General features: G+C 36.1%; 3 protein-coding genes across 5 annotated transcripts in view; 2 read left to right on the forward strand and 1 right to left on the reverse strand.

Moving 5' to 3' along the window:
* gnai2a (guanine nucleotide binding protein (G protein), alpha inhibiting activity polypeptide 2a) overlaps nucleotides 1–2,366 on the forward strand; it is a 54,855-nt gene extending 52,489 nt beyond the window's left edge. The window contains exon 9 of the mRNA XM_065240982.2: nucleotides 1,396–2,366. The gene's annotated coding sequence lies outside the window, so the exon portion shown is untranslated. The remainder of the gene's footprint in view (nucleotides 1–1,395) is intronic.
* LOC135718761 (cadherin-related family member 4-like) lies at nucleotides 2,145–8,909 on the reverse strand. 3 transcript variants are annotated; one of them, XM_073811826.1, is made up of 9 exons: nucleotides 8,642–8,909; nucleotides 8,420–8,559; nucleotides 8,046–8,187; nucleotides 7,716–7,902; nucleotides 5,468–5,601; nucleotides 3,229–3,280; nucleotides 3,085–3,141; nucleotides 2,827–2,854; nucleotides 2,145–2,724 (listed from the first exon to the last, which is right to left on the reverse strand). In XM_073811826.1, the coding sequence occupies exons 1-5, from the start codon at nucleotides 8,778–8,780 to the stop codon at nucleotides 5,583–5,585; spliced, it is 627 nt and encodes a 208-aa protein (XP_073667927.1). In that variant the 5' UTR covers nucleotides 8,781–8,909; the 3' UTR covers nucleotides 2,145–2,724; nucleotides 2,827–2,854; nucleotides 3,085–3,141; nucleotides 3,229–3,280; nucleotides 5,468–5,582. The 3 variants fall into 3 exon arrangements, with proteins under 3 accessions (XP_073667927.1, XP_073667926.1, XP_073667925.1); XM_073811825.1 differs by having other exon boundaries at nucleotides 2,145–2,854; XM_073811824.1 differs by having other exon boundaries at nucleotides 2,145–3,280.
* Nucleotides 8,910–17,285: 8,376 nt separating this feature from the next.
* Nucleotides 17,286–20,220, forward strand: inka1a (inka box actin regulator 1a). Its single transcript, XM_065240981.2, has 3 exons — nucleotides 17,286–17,405; nucleotides 17,572–17,620; nucleotides 19,177–20,220. Exons 2-3 carry the CDS (start codon nucleotides 17,618–17,620, stop codon nucleotides 20,098–20,100), a joined length of 927 nt encoding a protein of 308 aa, XP_065097053.1. The 5' UTR covers nucleotides 17,286–17,405; nucleotides 17,572–17,617; the 3' UTR covers nucleotides 20,101–20,220.
* Nucleotides 20,221–23,551: the final 3,331 nt, after the last annotated feature.

A 23,551-nucleotide genomic window follows, 5' to 3' on the forward strand; every position in this document is an offset into this window, starting at 1 on the left:
TGTGCTTTTTTTGTTTGGCTTTTCAATTGTGTTTGTTTGGAAACTCATTTAATGTCTGCATGTGTTTGCTCAAGAATTACAGTGGCTGTATCATTACTATTGTAAATAATTGGAAAAATATTAAAGATCTAAATGGATCTAAACGTTGTTTCGCCAAAAGTAATCTAAAAAGAAACAGATATAACAATTTAGAGTTTGCTGGCGCCCTCTGCAGGCATTTGTTATAATAAATAATTCATATATAATAAATATATAAATTATAATATATGTAATTATAATAATACATAATTAATATATAGTAAAGCATTTATATATATATATATATATATATATATATATATATATATATATATATATATTAATAATAATATATATATATATATATATATATATATATATATATATATATATATATATATATATATATATATTATTAATAATAATATATATATATATATATATATATATATATATATTATTAATAATAATATATATATATATATATATATATATATATATATATATATATATATATATATATATATATATATATATATATATATATATATATATATATAAATGCTTTTGCTTACTAAAACCTGTTTACATCGCCCTCTACAGGCATTTGTTATAATAAATAATTAATAGATAAATTATAATATATGTCATTATAATAACTATTAATTATAATAATGAATATATAATATATCTATTAATAAATGCTTTTGTTTAATAAAACCTGTTTGATGGTTTTGATACTTATTTTATTATTTGATCTTCATTATTGCATTGTTATTGCTAATCTAGGTCTATTTTTATTACCAAAAAATATCAAATTACTACATTATCAATTACCAAAATAATTGTAAGGGACAGTGCTAGATCCAGGGGCGGCCAGTGACTTCTCTTCCGAGGAACACAAATTCAAAATATGTGTTTGGTGCATCATGTGAACCTATGTGCATCATGTCAAAATACATGCCTGCTGCACACGCATCGAAAGGGTTTATGATAAAAGAGACGCTTATGTTTACAAAGTACTCACAAGGCACTAACTTAACACTACGATTCACATAGGTTCACATGACACGCCGAACACACATTTTTGACATGACATGCCCACACACATGACGTGCTAAATACATGTTTTGATGAGCTTGCATCGTGCGCCATCGAAAAAAAGTCACTGTCTGCCGCTGCATAGATTAGTTAAAACAACAAGATTTTATCATTTGAGGATTTCTTACAAAGCGTAAAAATCTTGTTACACAATCTCGTGTTTTGTAAAGTAAGCGTCTCATCACACCCCTATTTTATAGTGATGTGTCATTATGATTTGGCCAACCTACAGTAAGTGTACCAGCATGATGCAGAATGATTTTTTTTACTTTTCAGATTACTTGAACAGTTTTGATGAGAAGAGGATGTAAAGGTGGACCGCGTCCTGAGCATCTGCACTGGCCAATCACGACGATTCTTTCCACCCGATGACTGATAGCTCAGAGGACCCCGACACAATTTCAATGATTGCCAATGACTTAAGCCTCTCCCCCAATACTGTCTCAGCATTGTGTTTGGCATTTCATATATGTATTATTAACTCCTTGGGCTATGACCACAAATCAACAACTGTTGTATTTCCATTGTCATTTTTGTCGTTTATTTTTTTTCTTCCTTTTTGATTATTTTTTGTTTTGTTTCAAGTAATAGCAGAGGCAACAAAAAGTTTTTATATCCTTTCATTTTACTCTCGGGAATCTGATGTGCAAATTCTCTTCAACTTTTAATTGCGCATTGCTTCTTTTTTAACAACCAGCAGGTGTTGGATATAGAGTATGATCGAAAAAGGAAAGCGCTTTTTTATGATGTTTACATGACGTCCTCGTTCATAGCAAACCGGCGAATTTCTCCTGCATGATAGAAGATAGCAAATATTATCAGCACAAGTAATCGGTTCACATCAGCGTAACATTCCTTTTTAAAATTAAACGTCGAAAAAATCTACAAAAAAAAAGCTTCACACGGGGAAAGAATTGCTAAAATGTAACCGATATTTAAAGTATGTACGTAACAGTATCTAACAATCTTTTCATCTCTATCTTCTCGTACCTCTTTCTAGCATTCTGTTTGTGCCTTGACTTCCGTTTACAATGGACTTTATTCTTCCCCGATTGTCCTACTGTACGTAAGCATTTCTGCTCCAAAACTTTCACACCATGTAAGATTAAATAGTGATTATTAATGGAAATCTAATTGAGAAAAAGGGTAGTGTTTGTTTTTTTTGTTCTGTTTTTGGTAAAAATTAAAATGCTTTTGAAAGTCCTTTATGATTTAATTTAAATAAAAGTTCACTAGAAGAAACCGCATAGTCTGTAATTTTTATTTCAAATAATTGCATACATATGCATGTACATTTTTAAGGTCACATATGTAGTACATATCAATAGTGTCACATACAATAATTGTAATATCTAATCATACTAATTAAAACCACATTTATGGACTTCCTGTAGGGCATCAACAGGAACATTTCTAATTTTAGGAGATGGTGTTCTAGCTCTTCCTGGTTCTGCTATCCATTACCTAGAGAGATCTATATGAAAATTAATTAATTCAATAAAGAACATTAAGATTTATTTTTCATCATAGATCAAATAGGATGTCGAGGCTCAAGCCAGCGCCGCTCCCCCGTCACAGAGTTAAACGAGTAACTCCATCCTGTTACTGTTGAAAGATGACCTCGGTTACATAAATGACCACGTCTTTAATGATTTATCAAAATGTCTTGTAATAACATTCCCACATATGCACACATTGTAATCTAACCTGGGTCTTGAGCTCTTCCATCAAACCTCTGAAATACAAATCAAAGAGAAAAAAGTCACAATTTGATTTAAATGAGCAAAATAAGGTTGTGTAATACGGGGCTGTGACCACAACAGACATCGAGGAAGACATAGTACTCAAAAACGGCCAAATTGCTCCCCCCAATATTTGATGTTTTTAAGATACATACATATAGGCCTGAATGATTTGGTCCCCCCCCAATGTTCAAGGTGTGGATATTGCTAGAATTTTGATTACCATTGTGTCATCTTCAACACTGACATTTGGAAGACTGACGCTGCCACCTAGTGACACCTATGTGAAATGACAATTCATTTTATTTGCAGTAATGTTCTGTTTAGGCAGTCTATGAAAGTAAATGAAGCTGATAATGTTTCCCACCTTATCATCCGATGCTGAATGATTCTCAGAGCCTTTGATATTCACATTAGTGCTGAAAATGGAGAAAATGCTAATTTTAAACCTGACCCGCTTTTGTCTTGTACTCAGTAAAAGCTTGCATAAAATACAGAATCAGTGAGGTGTTCTGACTGTCTCACACAATTATGTACTGATACAACAAAAATAATGCTGTTAAAACTAATTTTAACATATTATATAACAAATTATTATATTTGACCAGCAATTTTTTTACAGTGGTTGTTTATATACTACATTACATGCTTTTAGTGTCTTTTAGAAGACACTTTAATCTGTTACAGTATTTAAGATACAAAAGGAGAAACGTGAAGTCTGCACACTGATTAAAATTGCTCCAATGTGCATTTTTAACCACTGAGCGGACTTCGTGTTTCTCTTTTTGTGATTTATATTTTGTTGTCCGGCACATGAACCCAATCTGGGTTTGTTGACCCGACAGCATTTCAGACACACATTTTATAAGTATGTGTGTTGCCCAGGGCCGGCCCTGGCCAATTTGCTGCCCTAGGCAAGATTTCACCTGGTGCCCTTTAGAATCACAGAATCACAATTGTGTTCCAATCATTTTGTTCATAACTTACACAGAAACAAACTGCACAGCTTTGTCTTGTTTTTCTTTATTTTGAAAATATTTTGGAAACACACACGAACACACACAATACCCTGTTACTCAGGCATTTGATCTTGACATTGTTAAAATCTTGTCTTTTTTACATGTTTTAACACTGTATATTTAACTTAAAATATTTAATTGTGTTCAAGAAAACAGCTCTTATTAATGAATTATTAGTAGCATGTTGTAGTGTCTCGGGAGATTGTGCTCATTGTTAAATAGCTTTGTGGCTATTGCACTGGAGCGGCAGTTTAAAATATAAACCCAGAATTCAGTGAACGTCAAGAACAAGAAAAAAACAATAAGGCCAAGACGCGGGATTTAAATTACGTTACACGGACCATGTATAAATTTCAATGTTTCTGGACAGAAATACCAACTTTGTCTGGTATTAATAAGCTGCACATTGGAGTGCTGGCTGCTCCCCGCGGTGCTGAAGACGCGTGATGGCACATATACACAGATATCTACGTGCAATCTATTGGAAAGTGGAGGAGGCATTAGTTGGGTTAGTAAAATAACGAAATTACAGCTTTTAAATAGAAGAAAATAAGTTTTTTTGTAAAGAGATATATTTTTTTAAGTTTAAAAGTGCAGAACTCTTCTCAAGGGGAAGAAAGCTATACTTTTCCCCTTACGTGCAACCTATCGGAAAGCCCAGATGAGTTAGGTTAGTAAAATAATGAATTTATAGATTTAAGTACAAAATAGTATTTATATAAAGAGAAATATTGAAATAAAATTGCAGAACTCTTCTTAAGAGGAAGTAATAAAGTAAAATAACGAATATTAATTATATAATAACGAATAATAGTTTCCAATAGGTTGCACGTAAATATCTGTGCTGCCACCAGTACTCCGTCCGAGCGCGTCTTCAGCACCGCGGCCAGCACTCCAATGCCCAGCTTATTAATACCAAACAAAGTGAACAAGTTGGTATTTCTTTGCAGAAACATTGAAATTTAAACATGGTCTGTGTAACATTATGTAAATTCCGCGTCTCTGTCTGATTGTTGTTTCCGTTTTCTTGTCCTTGACGTTCGCTGAATTCTGGGTTTATATTTTAAACTGCCGCTTCAGTGCAGTATAGCCACAGAGCTATTTAACAAGCACGATCTTCCGAGATACTATGCTACTAATAATTCATTAATAACTGCTGTTTTCTTGTGCAAAATATTTATATAATAAAATATATAAATATTTATAGTTAAATGTTTATATACATATATTAAAAAAAATAATAATTTGGGCGCACGGACGCCCCAAGGGGTCGGCGGCGCCCTTAGCATTTGCCTATTCCGCCTATGCCCAGGGCCGGCCCTGGTGTTGCCTTGGAATCGAACCCACAGTCTTACCAGTATTTTTTACCTTGTGGGAACATTTAGGTCTCAATAAGGGAAGCATATTGTAAATGAAACTAAATATTTATTTGAAAATGTGAAATGCAGAAAGTTTTCTTTGAGGGTTAGGTTTAGGTGAAGGGAATAAAATATACAGTTTGTGCAGTAAAACATTTATGGAAAGTCACGATTAAACGTGTGTGTGTGTGTGTGTGTGTGTGCGTGCGCGCGCGCGCGCGCTCAGTACCGTATATGCACAATCCAGATGATCAGTCCCAGTGACAGCAGCAGTAAAACTCCTGTGACAGTGAGCACAGCCACAAACCAAGGTTCTGGATCCCAAAACTCCTTCAAAACTGTAATTACCTGTGGCGCCCCCTTCTGGAGGGAAAACACATGTGAATACCTCACTTTATAGGGATAGGCAGGGCCGGCCCTGGGCATAGGCGGAATAGGCAAATGCTAAGGGCGCCGCCGACCCCTTGGGGCGTCCGTGCGCCCAAATTATTATTTTTTTTAATATATGTATATAAACATTTAACTATAAATATTTATATATTTTATTATATAAATATTTTGCACAAGAAAACAGCAGTTATTAATGAATTATTAGTAGCATAGTATCTCGGAAGATCGTGCTTGTTAAATAGCTCTGTGGCTATACTGCACTGAAGCGGCAGTTTAAAATATAAACCCAGAATTCAGCGAACGTCAAGGACAAGAAAACGGAAACAACAATCAGACAGAGACGCGGAATTTACATAATGTTACACAGACCATGTTTAAATTTCAATGTTTCTGCAAAGAAATACCAACTTGTTCACTTTGTTTGGTATTAATAAGCTGGGCATTGGAGTGCTGGCCGCGGTGCTGAAGACGCGCTCGGACGGAGTACTGGTGGCAGCACAGATATTTACGTGCAACCTATTGGAAACTATTATTCGTTATTATATAATTAATATTCGTTATTTTACTTTATTACTTTCACTTAAGAAGAGTTCTGCAATTTTATTTCAATATTTCTCTTTATATAAATACTATTTTGTACTTAAATCTATAAATTCATTATTTTACTAACCTAACTCATCTGGGCTTTCCGATAGGTTGCACGTAAGGGGAAAAGTATAGCTTTCTTCCCCTTGAGAAGAGTTCTGCACTTTTAAACTTAAAAAAATATATCTCTTTACAAAAAAACTTATTTTCTTCTATTTAAAAGCTGTAATTTCGTTATTTTACTAACCCAACTAATGCCTCCTCCACTTTCCAATAGATTGCACGTAGATATCTGTGTATATGTGCCATCACGCGTCTTCAGCACCGCGGGGAGCAGCCAGCACTCCAATGTGCAGCTTATTAATACCAGACAAAGTTGGTATTTCTGTCCAGAAACATTGAAATTTATACATGGTCCGTGTAACGTAATTTAAATCCCGCGTCTTGGCCTTATTGTTTTTTTCTTGTTCTTGACGTTCACTGAATTCTGGGTTTATATTTTAAACTGCCGCTCCAGTGCAATAGCCACAAAGCTATTTAACAATGAGCACAATCTCCCGAGACACTACAACATGCTACTAATAATTCATTAATAAGAGCTGTTTTCTTGAACACAATTAAATATTTTAAGTTAAATATACAGTGTTAAAACATGTAAAAAAGACAAGATTTTAACAATGTCAAGATCAAATGCCTGAGTAACAGGGTATTGTGTGTGTTCGTGTGTGTTTCCAAAATATTTTCAAAATAAAGAAAAACAAGACAAAGCTGTGCAGTTTGTTTCTGTGTAAGTTATGAACAAAATGATTGGAACACAATTGTGATTCTGTGATTCTAAAGGGCACCAGGTGAAATCTTGCCTAGGGCAGCAAATTGGCCAGGGCCGGCCCTGGGGATAGGTCATCATTTACTCATCCTCATGTTGTTCTAAACCTGTATCAATTTCTTTTTTTCTGATGAACACAAAAGAAGATATTTTGATAAATAACTTCCATAGTAGGAAAAAATATTTTGTAAGTATTGTGATAAATGATGAAGAAAATATTTTGAGAAATTATGGTTAGCACACAGTTGATGATACCCATTAAATTCCATCATATTTTTTATTCCTACTATGAAAGTCAATGGTCACTATCTGCTGTGTGTTTACCATCATTTCTCAAAACATCTTCTTTTGTGTTCATCAGAAAAAAGAAATTCATACATGTTTAGAACAACATGAGGATGAGTAAATGATGACAGAATTTTCATTTTTAAGTGAACTATCCCTTTAAATCAAAACCAGGGAATCTCAACCTTTTGACTTCAGGGCCCCCTTTGTCCACAAAATGTTCACACAAATTTTATTTCAAATAATTTTGAGGCATTTTAAGGAGAAATATTTGCTGAATGTTCACTAATCTAAATTTAACATTTAAAGTGAAGGTTAATTTTTTTCACCTTATTGATTCCGCTTTAATTGTTTTTGCAATTTTTGCTTTAAAATGTTTTAAGACACTCACAGTGGTAGTAGTGTGTTTTGTGGTACGACCGTGATGTAAGCGACCACATCAGTGCTGTATTTCCCATCAGACACCTGAATGGTGACCTCAAACATGGTGGCATCGTACACACCATCTGGCATGTAGGAGAAGAGGTTTTTAGAGGTCAGACTCAGACCGTTCATTTGGAATCGGTCCACGACAGCACCTTTGAAAGAGAGAGATGTAAAAAGTAAACATGATACTTTATGTATCATAGAAGATGGTTATTATAAATAAGAAATAAAGTGATATTGTAATTATTATGAATAAATAATAATGGTTATGAATTAAATCTTGTAATATTGTTACCATTGGTGATGGTGGCCATTAGAGGATCTCTATCAGGGTCTGTACAGCTGAGGGTGACAATGGGAACACCGGCAGCAAGGGTGGAAAAGATGATGGATTTATATGAGAGTGGGTTACACACCGGAGCATTGTCATTTACATTCTGCAAGAAAAGCAGAAGTAGTTTGCTGTGGTTTGAACTAGAAACTTTTCTCGTTGCAAATCATTGCATTAACCATACAAAGGTTATGGGTTTGTTCCCCATAGAACACATTCTGATTAAAAATGTATGGATAAAATCTGGGCATCTGACAAATACGTAAATGTCAATGTATTGTGGTACAAATTCATCATATCTATTACTAATACAATGTTGAGATCGGTGTTTGACTGACCTGAACTTGTATGATAATATCAGTGGCTCCTGTTCTTTGGTCGGTTTTGTCGACGTCCTGGTCAAAATCAACAGCCTGAATTTTAACTCTGTAAAACTGCTTTTCTTCAAAATCCAGTTCTGTACTCAAATACAGCTGCCCTGTAGATTGAAAAAGAAGGGGTGATTGTTTAGGTGAGCAATTTAAGTCATTTTAATGATGCAAACGTTTATATGACCTCACCTCCGTCTGGATCGATAGTGAAAGCCGAGTCTCCTCCTGGGAATGACAGTCTGAGTGAATTAAAGGGCCAGTCTCTATCTATTGCATTCACTACTCCTATTAAAGCCCCTCGACGGACATCTTCTGGGATGGGCAGCATCAGCGGACCCACAATCTGGGGCTCAAACTCATTTATTGGTGTGACTGTGACCAGAACCTGGACTTCAGCTGATGGGAAAATAAATGTAAATTATTTTTGACGGCAGAACTGACGTTATATTGTGTGTGTGTGTGTAAATGTGTGTTATTTAAATACTGTATGTGGGAGCTTAAAGTGTTTGCTGGTTTTATTAAATTTATAATTATTTATTATGTTTTGCTTACTGAAAGAAAAAAAGTGCATGATAAATAATTTGGTTTAATCAGGTAAACAGGCCCAGTTACTTGTTAAAGCTGGGATGCCTGAATCCGTGTCTAAGATGATGGCTTCATACTGGAAATTATTTGAAGCAGCTTCTTGAGTATCATAATCCAGACTGCCGTTAACCTACAGTGAGAAACTCACTTAAAATTTGTGCAACAAATGTTCGACTTAAAACATTTTTACTGTCATGAATACCTGTAGCTGTCCATTTCTCAGGCGAAATTTAAAAATTGAAAGGCTGTTCTCGATGAGAGTGAGAGACACGTTAAAATTGCTGATATCAATGTCAACACAGGCCACAGTAGCAAGACTTTTGCCCACCTCTGTGGTTTCTGGCACTGTTAACCTGTCATAGTGGAACATACACAGGTTTTAAATAAAACAAAGGGTCATAAATTAAAGATAAACAATCTTATAGAGTAGATGCTGAAATATCCCATGGCAAAAAATGTTTTAAATATATGCTAAATCATTTTTGTAAAAAAGTAAAGCGTAACAAAATGTGTTTTTGGATTTGAAAATATATTTAGTTTTAACCTTGATATTTAACATATATTTCAAAATTTCTAATTTTACAACCCCTGTGGTAAAAATATATTTTTTCCTGGCCAAAATATAAAAGTATAAAATGTTTAACTATGTATAAAATATACAATATTAAGAAATTTTTTGCAGTTGAAAATATATTTAATTTTAATCTTTTCAAACCTGTTGTTTACAGGTTTGTAACATACAAAGTTTATTTTTAAAATATATTTCAAAATGTACGAAAAATGGCCAAAAAATATATTGCTGAAAAAGAAATTTTTGTAAACATATTTTTAAATATATTTCAGCAAATATATTTTTAGGCAATTTTTGTATATTTTATACAATATGGGATAGTTTGATTTTATTTTTGAACATAGTTACCTCTGTGTTATTCCACAGTTTTGGTAAGTTTACTATTATTCTTAAAAGTGGTAAACAAATGTATTAAACAAGATTATAAAGAAATGAGGCTTTATCCATACACGATGACATCAGGGAAGCAGAAAGGTGGATGTTCATTGACGTCTAGCACATTAACTGACTGTAGCGGTTCCGCTTTGGCCCTCAGACTCACTGAAGGCTCGGACCAGAAGCACATTCTGAATTAATGTACTGTCAGATTCCAGGTCCAGATTATAGGATATCCTGATAACACCATCATCTAAGAATATAGCAAAATGGTAATGTATTATGGCTAAAAAACCTAGACATTTTACGACTTCATGTAGCTACAGAGACCGATCCGCCTATGACATCACAGTACCGCGAGAGAGACTTACTACGCGAGAGAAAGAACAGCAAATGATCACTCTCGCGGTTCTTTGATATCAAACGCTTATTCTGCGCAGCATGAAGTCGAACACACCCCATTTCGGCTTCATATCCATTAAAATGTAAATATCAGATACCCACAAAACAAAGTGGGTGCACATGTGTTTAGTGCATTTTAACGGAAAATGTTAATATGTGGGAAAAAAATCGAAGCTTGGAGTTGGGGGTCGTGAACTTGTCACGTGACTATGTCTCTCAAACTCAGGTGCACGTGAGTTTACCACAGAATTAATCGCTGCAAATATTCCTGCATTTATTTAACCTTACCTCAAATGACGTAAGCTATCATGTATTACCTAAAAATTATGATCTTTAAATGATTAATAATCGACCACAGCCTAATTTAGCTATATTTAACTGTTTGTTTAACTTAAACTGACCCACGTGAATAAATATTGTGCTTTACTACTGTAGTAACGTTATAATAGATAGTACGATTGTTTTTACTAAAATTCCTAGATGCTATAGTTTTACCGTAGTAAATATAACGTTACTATATTGTTCTTCAGTTCACAAGTGTTAATGTAGTAATATTAATTTCCAAAGTTCTCCCACATAAAATACTGTAGTATACTTTAGTATTTACTATAGTAAACGGTAGTAAAATGTCTAGATACGGCAATGTTTTGAACCTTACATTTGGTCTTTGTCAGGTGACGTCACGCACAGCAAAACCACCTACAATGCTTTAGTAGTAATTACTATAATATACTACACTTACTATGGATGCTGTAATAATTTTACTAGTTTACTGTAGTAAATACTACAGTATACTACTGCAATACTTTTTAATGTTATTCACAGTCACATATCTTTACAATCACTTCTTAACTGTTTAAGGTCATATTTATTGGAGGGCCAGCTGTCCCCAAATTTCATGTAATCCTAAAGCTTTGACATCTATTGCAGATGTGATGGATTAGGGTTGAAACTAAAGTGCCCTCCATGAGCAGGATAGGAGACTTTTATTATAGTTTAAAATAAATAATTTTAAGTAGTGTACTTATTATTTATTGAATTTTAAGTCTTCTATTCATTTTCATATGTTTGACATGTTTATTCTGTATTCCAGACAGTACACAGTATGAAACAGATGGAGGAGTGAAGAACGGCAATAAAGCTTCAGGTCAGGAGAAACAAATACCTATGGCATAAGACTTAAGTTGTTTGTTTCGTCTTGTTTATTTTTGTACATTCTTATGCCTGTTAAGCTTTGTTAAATGAGAAGACAAATGTGGGGTGGTCCTGTAATGAAGGGGTGGTCTCAAGTGTTTTTATAACACATTTTAAGCTTTATCATCACAGTTCAGGTTAATTTAAGATCTATTGTATAAGATCTGATAAAGTTTTTTTTCTAGTTTTCTCATAAGTTAATATCTATTGTTTCCTTTTTTCTGAAGCTCAGTGGTAGGGCATTGCGCAAAAGCATTACTGAAAAAAATGATAAACCTTGTCATGCACTAATTCGGTTTGGATAAAAGCGTCTGCCAAATACCTAAATGTAAAAGTAAATGGGCATTTCTTGGATGAAGTCTCACCTCGCCCAATTTTGTATGGTGGATATGTCGTCACAAATGTGTAGGACACTGAAATATTTGGATTTGCTTTCACCGATGCCACAAAATCCTCAGCCCCTTGATTCTCTTGGATAGAGACGTTCTGAATGGGAAAACTGGAATGTGGAATAATGTATAATGGTTACCATTCCAAACATTTGAGTTTAGAAACTCTTTTAAACTCAGACATGGCTGAAATGTTTGTATTTATGAGTAATGTTATCGGTTTATGTGATTTTGATGCACTCACAGAAAGTCAATTGAATCTTTGAAAACTTTAAGTACTTTGATGTGCACCGTACCACTGCATTTGGCTCCTGCTCGGTCTCTCACAACAACAGACACGGAAAAATCCTGAAAAATTGCATTTATTTATTAAAAATGAGCACTTTAATATGTCCCGCATGGCAAATGTCAGGGAGTAGCATAAAGTCCAACTCACCTTTGGACCTTTGTGGTAGTTGAAGGTTTGGTTCGAGGTGATTCGCCCATTGTGATCTATGTGAAAGCGAGATGTTGCAGGCATGACGTGACTAATGGAGAACTGTAAAACATGATTAGATTCTGATTATGTCAGTCTGATGGTTGAAAGAGGAGAGAGAGAGAGAGAGAGAGAGAGAGAGAGAGAGAGAGAGAGAGAGAGAGATACTTACAGTGATGGTGTCATTTTTATCTGGATCTTGTGTCAATACTCTGTACAGCGGCACAAAAGCTGAAGTATCTTCTGGGACACGAACCTCAGCACCTATGGAGAATAGATTGGACTGTAACAGTGCCATTGTTTTATTTTGAGTGTCATCAGATTCTTTAGGCTAGAACAGAGCTATTTTTGATCTGATTTGGCAATAATTCATAATCGAATTGGCGTTTAAGAGATTTTATGAGTTGGATGAAGTCTGTCTGGGAATAAGAACCTGGTATCTTGAAGTGTGGTTCACACTCGGGAGGTTCATTGACATTGAGGAATCTTAAAGGAACAGTATGTAGGATTGTGGCCAAAACTGGTATTGCAATAACAAAACTTGTGGCTAAAACTGGTATTGCAATCACCCAACTGGTGGCCAATACACAAAATGACAACATAAACATCAGTTGAGGGCTGCAACTCCACTTTTTAAATGACAATATCCTGGCCGGACTACTGTTGTCAGTGATAAAAGTATTTGAAATGAAAATGATTTCTAAATGTCTAGTGACATATCAGGGCCATTTTATGATTAATTGATATACATTTCTTACATACTGTTCCTTTAAATTAAAGCTTTGCTCCACTGGGCGAGATGATGTAATGATGTCCAGTTGTATAGTGTAGAGTCTGTCTGTCTCATAGTCCAATGAACCATTCAAGAAGATCTGTTTAAAGAACCAGCAAAAATATAATACATATAATACTAGGTTTATTTTTTCTGTCTGACTGATAACTGGCATGTTATTATCTATAATGGGGTTCAATATTACACTAAAATATCTGAACGATAGAGATTTTAGGCCATTTCAGGTCTCAAGTCTCTTAAGTCTTTTGTTATAACTTTCATTGCTGCAATTTGCTCTCAACTCTATGAAGCAAAGGTGCATTTCGTAACTTTTAGAAGGATCTCTTTACAGAAATACAATATAACATACATAACTATATTATCAGTGGTGTAAGACATTGTATAACGAACTGTATGGTTTTTATTACCTAAGAATGAGGCGTTTTTATCTACATACACCACCGATCCCCTTACATGGAAGTCACCGCCATGTTTCTATAGTAGCCCTAAACAGACTGTTGTACAAAGTGCGTATCGTCACTATGATGTCTCAAACGATGACATGTTTGTCCTGTGGCAGCTGACCTATGTGTTTTAAAAGGGATGGGTGCAATTCACAATCTCACCACTAGATGCTGCTACAAATCTACACAGTGGACCTTTAAAGGGACATTCCACTTTTTTAACAAATATACTCAATTTCCAGCCCCCCTTAGTACATGATGCAACTACAGAAGAGTGAAGTTTTAAATAGGAAAAATATCAAAACTCTTTGGTTATTTTTGAGCGTGATGCTAATGGTCTAATCAGATTCAATGGATTGTGCTAAGCTATGCTAAAAGTGCTAGCGAAGACCCGGAGATCAACTGAATGAATTCCAAACCGGTAAAAATCAAATGTTTAACTCTAGGGGAGCTGAAAAATGACTATATTTTTTTTAAAAGTGGACTGTCCCTTTAAGTGTCAAGTAGGATACTAAAAAGTATTTACTATCCTTACCGGAAGTATAGTTTACTGCCAGATATATGTAGCCAAAATTAGACTTGAGGCTAAATTAAAAGTCTTAAATTAATACTTTTTGTGAATTTTTAAGGGTGGTTTCCTGTACAGGGTTTAGATTAATCCAGGACTAAGCCTTAGTTATTTAAGGACATTTAAGACATTTTTACAAACAAACCTTACAAAAAACTATACAGGTGTGCATCTTGAATGGCACTGCTATATGTTAAAGGGGACATTTCACAAGACTTTTTTAATATGTCTTGGTCTTCCCAGAGTACGTATGTGAGGTTTTTGCTCACAATATCATATAAATAATGTATTATAACATGTTAAAATTGCCACTTTGTAGGTGTGAGCAAAATGTGCCATTTTGGGTGTCCTTTTAAATGCAAATGAGCTGATCTCTGCACTAAAGGGCAGTGCCGTGGTTGGATAGTGCAGATTAAGGGGCGGTATTATCCCCTTCTGACATCACAAGAGGAGCCAAATTTCAATTATTTATTTTTTCACATGTTTGCAGAAAATGGTTTATCAAAACTAAGTTACCGGGTTGATCTTTTTCACATTTTCTAGGTTGATAGAAACACTGGGGACCCAATTATAGCACTTAGGAAAAAGTCAAATTTTCATGATATGTCCCCTTTAAAATATGTTAGTGCAAGGTGTTTTGAAATTAAAGCAGCTAAGACATGCATTTTAGTCTGGGACTAGGATAAACCCTGTCCGGAAAACTGAAAAATCTGAAAACAGATTTAAATGTCAGTAGATCTTAGGTCACCTGGACAGTGAAGATATTGGTAGGATTTATCACAGGGTCTTCAAACACAGCAGCAGATGGTGTGACAGACATAATCTGAATTTTTGGATCTGGATCTGAACTCTGGATCCAAAACTCCACCAGCACTGCTCTGGGAACAGTGTTTTCCTTCACATCCACCCATGCAGGCAAGTTTATGAAGCCTGATAAACAGCACAGATCAGTGGTTTTATGCAGTGCAATAAATATATTTTTTTTTATAATTATAAAAGACATCGGAAAGTTGGCAAAATTCTAATACATCAACAGGTTTTACGTGTTTAACATGCAAAAGTTGCTTATTTGCTAAAACAATTAATAGATTTAACATGTATCTACCTGGGTTAACTGTGGTGAAAACTGTAGTAGTGGTAGTTGGAGCAACTGAAAATAATAAAAACAAAAAATAATATTATTATTCTTAAAAAGTTTTGTATATTTAGTGAAAGTACTATTTTGAGACAATTTACAATATATTCTTTACATTTGTTATATACAAAAACTCCTTGTAAAAGTTGAACCATGTTAAGATATCATTCATATCATGTATTCAATAATAACACTAAAAACTTCAATAACAGCGTAAAAATCAGTCGCAGTGATAATATAAGCAGACAAAACTTACCTGTATATAAGTGACCAAGGAATACAGACATAAGAACATACATATTTGTAGTTCATACTTCTTATATATTTTTTTAAGTATAAGTTAAATTGACAGTTTTCGTTCTCTTGCTTTCAGTAAATTCCAGAAGATAAGGAATAGTTTGTTCTGCCTTCCTTGGGTTGCTTGGGAGCGTGAATTATCACCAATACAAACATACCAATATGAAGTACCCATTTACACAGATGAACTGCAAACCGCTGTTGCCACCCTGTAGGTCTCTATTGTCATGAACACTAACAGATAACGTTCAGCAATAGTTAATGGGCAGTTTATGTTTGGTTGAGGCAAATGAATCTCGAAGGCATGCCGGGCCTGCCTCGCTTACAAGTGTTATAAATCCACTTACCACAGTAAACTCATACAATAAAGTTTAACACTTGAAGAGGATCTCTTAACTTGAGTGAAGTGGCCATTCGTTGGCCAATGGATTGCATAGATAACAGTTGACTCTTTTTCCTTTATGTAAATTTGATTGGCACAATTCAACTTTGCATCACAAGAGGATCTGCATTGTTGTGCAGTCATGCTTTTGTGTGAGCCTGATAGTCTTACACACCTCTAATCTAATGTGTCACAGATTAGGGTGGATACAAAACAAATTGGTAGGAACATAAATAGGAAGATTTTACTCGAATTACAATAAACATGAAATAGATGCTGTGGGTCCAAAAGCAACACTTTTGTTTGCATAAAAATATGCATTAGTTGAGAAAATATTTTTTCTTTTTAATTATATCCAAACTAATTTCAGAATTTAAAGACTCGTCTTTATTCATATGTATTTATTATATTTTTAGTGGCTTTGCTTAAGTTTACACGAACATTAAACAAAATGTCCAATGCTTTTTGTCGTAATTATTACATTTATCAGATTTTGTTTTACTATGGTAAACACACAAAAAAAGGTTTTGTATATTTTTTGCTTTAAAGATAAGATAAGAATCGCTTTGTCAACACTGTTTAAAGGTTGAAGAGCCGATTACTCACCGCCAGAGGGCGCTGCTGAACGTACCGAGAATCCAACGAGCTGCCCATGTTTCATACTAGTACGCGCTTTCCCTCAGTGTATATGAAAATATATAGCCTACTTTAACCTATACATTTTGAAATGAAGATGAACATAAACGTTTGCAATAAAACAGGAGTAAATAGGGCGAAGATAATTTGCACCTTGAAATTATACTGTTGTTCATTCTTAAAATCCCGTTTAGGCAACGTTAAACATCATTGTTTACATTTTTTATATTTAATAGAATGAACAAGATCTTAAATAAAGCCTCAGCTAATAAAAACGTAACGTACATTTTTATAGTGATGACGTTATAAACCTTCAAAATTTATTTTAATCGCAGATAGATAGATAGATAGATATATAGATAGATAGATACTATTTAACATTTTTAAAACCTTTTATTATCGTCTTAAATTAAAGTTAGTGTGATTTTATACTGCCGCGTTATTGATTTTTCTCCATTATAATTTTGAGAAAGAGACGGAATGAGCGCTCAGATTTCAGACGCGCTGTGATTGGCTGCCACTGCGACGTTTGATTGGATGGCGCGGAATGCTGCGTGTTGATTGGCTGATGCTGATGCACGCTGAAGTGACACTGACGCACAAATGCAGCTCACGTAGCAGTGAGGGGCTCATAATCTTGAGTTGAGAGACACATCTGTAACACAACTGCACGGATTATTCGGACTGTTTTCTTGCTTAACAGCAAATGTAAGTGCAGTTATTTTCATATTTAATCAACCAAATACTTTGAATTAAACGTTAAAGTGATATTTATCTGTATTCTATATTATTCAAATGCAACGCAAAGCGCATATACCGTATGTATTAATTATGCAAAACATGATTAGTAAAATAACAAGTATTTCTATTTCAGGAGTATTTCAAATTACTGGATTTGACATTGTCATCAGCTTTAAATCATGGTAAGTGCCTGCAAATCATATTCTTCAAACTTTGTCTTATTATTACAGGTTACTTATTGGTTAAAATGCACGCTCATTAGGCATTACCTTATAGTATTGCATGTGGTAGAGGATTAGTGTTTTCAGAGAAAAGTCTGGTGCTAAAATTACAGCATATGGTGGGGCATCTGCACCTCATGCCAATCTGTGCATAGATACAGTACCATGCCAGTCTGTTGACCCTGCGTGGATGCAACTGTTTCTAGATAAATATGATGACTTTGTCTTTTTATTCACTAAGAGACTTATTTAAACAAATATGCTAAAAAACTCCACATGCAAAAGTTTTAAGGTTAAGATTTGGGTGCTGGCATTTTGAGTGCATATAGTATAAAGTGTACTAAAACAATGAATGCTGCAGTAGGTACTTATGCTGGTTTTGTTCGTAATGAGGTTTCAGAATTTACAATGTGTTTTGGGTTTTATGCGATGCATTCCTCAGTTGCAAAGGACCAAAACGTTCAATGAGGGAAACTGCTGCCTATTGTGAGCTCCCCATAGCTCACAGACTTATAAAAACCACATGTTCCCTCCTAAACATCAGATCCAGGTTATTTTCATTTTTTTACGGTCACACTTGAAGGCAGATTGTGTTCGATTTTAAAACAACTTCATTCTGCACTGTTTACATAAATCATTTTTTGTTATATCAGACTTGTATATCTTTTATCCTCCGTTTAGAATAATATACAACCCAATCAGTATTAAAAGATGGTGACATTTTTGTCTGCCAAATATATAATCCCATATTCTGCAGCTGTTATCTTTAAGTTTATTATTCACATTGATTTATAAAATTATATTTGAATATAAATAATTGATTACAACTAAGCTACAATTGGCGGTCTTAAAGGAGTGGTCCACTTTAAAGATGGGGTCCTTTGATTTTTCATAGTAGGAAAAAAGTACTATGGTAAGTCAATGGGCCCCATCTTTAAAGTGGACTACTCCTTTAAAACTGCAGTTGTCATACATGATGTTTATTTAATGCAATTGTCTGTTAATATATGTTTGTGTACATGTGTAAGACGGCATAAAAGGTGTGGTAGTTATTCAATCCAGGTGTGGCGAGTAACTGGTTTACTCTAACTGATTTTGATGTGCGGGTAGTCATCTATTCTCTCTGATAGCTGGGTGTGATGTGTCCACATGACTTGTATTGAGCTCTTGTTAGCTAGTATAAAGCAGTTTTATTCAATTCCACCAGACAAATAGAGCCATGCCCTTTTAACAGAGCTGCAGGTCTAAGCTTGTCAAAAAAGACAGGATTAGTCAATCTAGGGATGAAACACTGAAAGCGGTATGACCTGGTTTCTGTTTAAGTGTCAAATCTCGTTCTCATTTATTAATAAAGGAAGAGCAAATTATATAATTTATTATATAATTTAAATAAATAAAATATTAAGCCAAGACATGCAAATTATTTCTTTCTGGATTTTAGGAGAAGAACAAAACTGGCATCAGATACTGCAATTGACCATATAAATTATTTACTGTATCTTTCTGTCTTTTTACAGTTGTGTCTGCAGGAATCGAGTGACTGCCTGCGAGAACAGATGCATTACATGATGCGATCACTGCAGGATCTAAAGCATTTTCGCCGGAGCTGCGCAGCTCCCCCTGTTGGGCCTCCGGTGAGGTTGCGTGCCTGCAAGCAGCTCATAGCCCAGCGAGAGCGCCGAGCTCGGCTGAGGATCAGCGACGCTAGTGAGGCTAGCAGCTACGACTCCGCCTGCTGTCTTTCTACCTCTCTGGAGGAGGAGGAGTCTACATGCAACCCCTCAACCACCAGCTCTCCGAGCAGCGAGCGGAGCCTGGAGTTTGACTCTGGTTACTCCGAGGCATCCTGGCAGGATGAGGGCGTGGTGTTGCGACGAACCAGAAATGTCCGCGTATCTTCTTCAGCGTGTCTTCGCACCAACCAGGTGAACAGCAGCCGAGTTCGTCCAAAATCCACATCGGATGCTTGCCTGGAAACGTGGACTTCATTTGAGGCGGCTAGCGACCCGGAGGACTGGACTACGTCGCTGCTTACTCGCGGGCGTAACCGGCAGCCGCTTGTGTTGGGAGACAACAGTTTTGCAGATCTCATTCAAAACTGGATGGACTTACCGGAATGTCCAGAACAGACTGAACAGAAATACAACTCGGGACGCAGTTTCGCTAAGGACTTCTTGATAAACGTTAAACGAAGGATAGCTGGAATTTCACGGAACGTAGACGCACGAAGGAAGTCGACTGATATTACGAAGTTAAGCAATACGTTTGTGGCCTCTAAAAGACTTTCTTGCCAAGTTGAAGTACAGCACCAAACACCATTCTTCTATAAATCCCACACTGGTTTGAATGAACTGGATGCAGATTTTTATCAGGTTACGGCACTGATGAAATCGGGAAGCAGAATGCCCATCGTCTGCAATGACCAAATTGGGTACATATGACTCTAGTGAGGTCAAAGAAATCTCACAGAGATAGACTGAATGGACACCAAGAGAGACTTAATTATTTTTACATAAAGCTTTTGTCAGTCTTGTACAATGCACAAAAATAAAATGAAGAATTCCAAAAAAGTAATTGGTCTTTTGAAATCACTTTAGTTGGCAGACCTACAGGGTTATCAATAAAATGCTTGTAGAGCCAAACGGTTGCCAGCCGCAGCCAAAAAATGTGCATCTAGAATGCACAGTGAGCCACTATTGATAAAAGCATCTGTTTTGCATAAATGTGACCCTGTACCACATAACCAGTCATAAGTGGCACGGGCATATTTGTAGTAATAGTCAACAAAACATTGTATGGGTCAAAATGATAATGATAATGAAAATCATTAGGATTAGGGATGCGACGATAAATGCCGATATATACTAATAATACCTATCCGATAACTATTCTGAATCGCATATGCAGCACTCGTCAAACATAGGCCCTGAGGAAGTCCAAACTTTGATGACATCATGTAGTGCAGACCTTAGGGACCCTTGACGCGAGTCCACGAGGGTGCACCGGAGTCCTTTTTTGGGACAGACTCGATCGTCACGCCGGTAATAGGAAGAGAAGTTGCCCATCAGTGTGAACTCCTCCCATCTGTCATCTGATTTGTCTGATTGCTCTTTCGCAAGGACTTTGGTAAAGTGCATGAAGCCTGCAGCAGTGCAGGCTTTGCCGAAGACTGCATCAAGGGTGCAAAGGCGGCGGTGATGAACACACTTCAAAGCGTAAAAATAAAAGATGGGACATCCTATGGCACGTGCAATTTAAGGCCACGAGATCGAAAGTCCACATGAAGTGTGCCATTTTGGACAGGGCCACAATCATATTCTTTATTATTCTTCATGTGGACTTTCAGTCTCGTGGTCTTAAATTGTGTGTGCTTGCTTGTCTGTAGGGTATCCCATCTGTCATTTTTACAATTTCGAAGTGTGCTCATCAGCACTCCATGGCACCCTTGATGTAGTATTCAGGGAAGTCAGCACTGCAGCAGCCTTCAAGCACTTTACCAACCCAGAAGCCCTTGCGAAAGAGCAATCAGACCAATCAGACGACGGAAAGGAGGAGTTCACACTGATGGGCAACTTCTCTTCCTATGTTCAGGCATGACGCTTAAAGGGACACTTCACCCATTTGCATTAAGCTTTGTATAGTTAGAACCCCAGTCATGTTTTTGAATGGAATAGGCACCAAATTTGAAATGTATAATATAATTCTTCTACAAATATGACGCACTTTCAATAAAGATTAATGTTTCTACGGGTGAAATGCTCCTTTAAGTCTGTCCCAAAATACAACTCCGGCACTCCCTCGTAGACTCGTGTCAAGGGTCCCCAAAGGTCTGTACTACTTGATGTCATCAAACTTTACCTTGATGTTTCAAAATATCTTCTTTTGTGTTCATCAGATAAAAAGAAATTCATACAGGTTTACAACAACATGACGTTGAGTAAAGGATGACAGAATTTTCATTTTAAGGTGAACTATCCCTTTAAATCAGGGGTGGGGATTCCTGGTCCAAACCTAATCAAACACACCTGAAAATCCCAATCAAAGGCTTCCATATGACTTGGAATTGACATTCATGTGTGTTTGGTTAGGGTTGGAGCTAAACTTTGCAGGACAGTGGCCCTCCAGGACCAGGAATGCCCACCCCTGCTTTAAATTATCCTGTAAATTTTTCATACTTAAAGAGCATGATTGTAGAATGGAAAGGATTTTGGGAAGGGAGATGGTATCACAGCCAGTGATTGTGCTAAACACACAGTGGTGGTCATGCGCTGCTGTGAATTCAGGAGATAAATGTGTGAAAGCTTAAAGCTTAACATTGTGTTTGCCAACACAGACGCGGTGATGACTCTGTCTCTGTCCATCTGGTCAGAAGCCACTCGATGTTCGACTCCATCTGAAATCACTGACATCTGGTCCCATCACACACTCACACGTTTACTTGAATTGACACACTCCACACACACTTGCACGCTGTAAAACCTGGCACACACTCCACGTTTGTGTTTGCACTGAAGCTTCGGCAAACATCACCAACGGGGCTTCCAAACACGGCATACCAACAACTCCAGTCTGTGCAAATGAACAATAGTGACAACCAAAGATTGTCAGATTAAGGCCAGAAAAGAAACAAGCAGATGCAAATACTTAGCTGATGTATTACAAGAATGTTTTTTTTTTAGGATTAACACAACCAAGGCACACATGCACGCACACATCTCCAGATGAAGACTGAGAGAGAGAGAGTCCATTTTCAAGCTATGCACAGACTATAAACATTACTTTCATGAAGGACATTTAAGTACCCAAGCTTGCCTTCATCACGTGCCTCATGTCCCTAAAGTATTTGAATCATTTTGGACATATTGTTAAATCACACAACCAGCTGCTGAAGTTTAGAGGCACAAAGACTCACACTGGCCATTATGTATTCATCTAAGTGCCGTCTCCCGTTGCTACTTGTACACGGTCCATCAGTTCCGCGTAAACTCCTTGGTAAAATAAAACCCTTTAAAAATGAAGAAACTGTTTGAGGACATGCATGATTTTACTGGGACATATAATTCACTCTTTTGGCACCAAGGCCAAGATAAAAAATGTCCATGCAACCCTTTCTCAGTCTGAATGCGTTTTAGCCATTCTGCTAATCACAGATGATCGTACAAAAAGAAAACGCTTCATTCTTGTGTGACATTTTTCTTATATGTGCTTACTATCTGCAAAGCCTAAAAATTATTAAGTCGTCTTTAAGTGTCCAGATGAATCGGCACATCCTGTGGTGTAGCAGGACACATTAGTCTGATAGCTACGCCTCTTAAGTGAGTCGGAAGCCTAATGAAGCAAAAGTCAATATCTTTAGCATCCATCCAGCTGCTCCAAAATGTTCCCAATCCTGTTGTAAAGGGACACAAGCTGGGTTTGATCATTTAACATATGCGTCGAGGGCCACCTGGGAAGTTGGTGTTGATGGTTTTTGAGTACAAACCCTTTTCTCCTCCAGAGAGGATAGAAAGCAAGAACTTGTAGTTCTAAGGACGCAATGTTCCCGTCCACCGCTGTAACTTGCTTATAAATTATTTTGGCAGTTCTGGCCATGATAATAATGATGATAACTCATTGAAGAATATAAGTGAACCGGTACAGACAAATGTTACGCCAGGGAGTGCCTTCCTAAAGGGGTTTATAATATAGTGCATTGATATACTGAATTCGCTACACTATGTTAACTATTTTTTCTAACCTTTTTAGTCCAAAGGATTATTGTCCAAAATGGGCGGATTATCTCTTTTTCACCCTACCAAAGTGGCCATTTCAAAAAAATTGGGGTCTTGTTTCTCTGTTTGTGCAAAAAGAGAGATGTTTATGGTCAGGGTCGCCTACCAAGCACAAAACATC

The sequence above is a fragment of the Paramisgurnus dabryanus genome, chromosome 14 (genome assembly GCF_030506205.2).
Source record: "Paramisgurnus dabryanus chromosome 14, PD_genome_1.1, whole genome shotgun sequence".
NCBI lineage: Eukaryota > Metazoa > Chordata > Actinopteri > Cypriniformes > Cobitidae > Paramisgurnus > Paramisgurnus dabryanus.

Excerpts from the sequence above, each read along its gene's own strand:
- LOC135718761 (XM_073811826.1), bottom strand. The coding sequence starts at position 8,780 with ATGCTGCCCATCCCAGAAGATGTCCGTCGAGGGGCTTTAATAGGAGTA. Across the intron at positions 8,560-8,641 it reads CACTATCGATCCAGACGGAG|GGCAGCTGTATTTGAGTACA; the intron begins GTGAGGTCATAT and ends TTCAATCTACAG. Across the intron at positions 8,188-8,419 it reads ATATTATCATACAAGTTCAG|AATGTAAATGACAATGCTCC; the intron begins GTCAGTCAAACA and ends CTTTTCTTGCAG.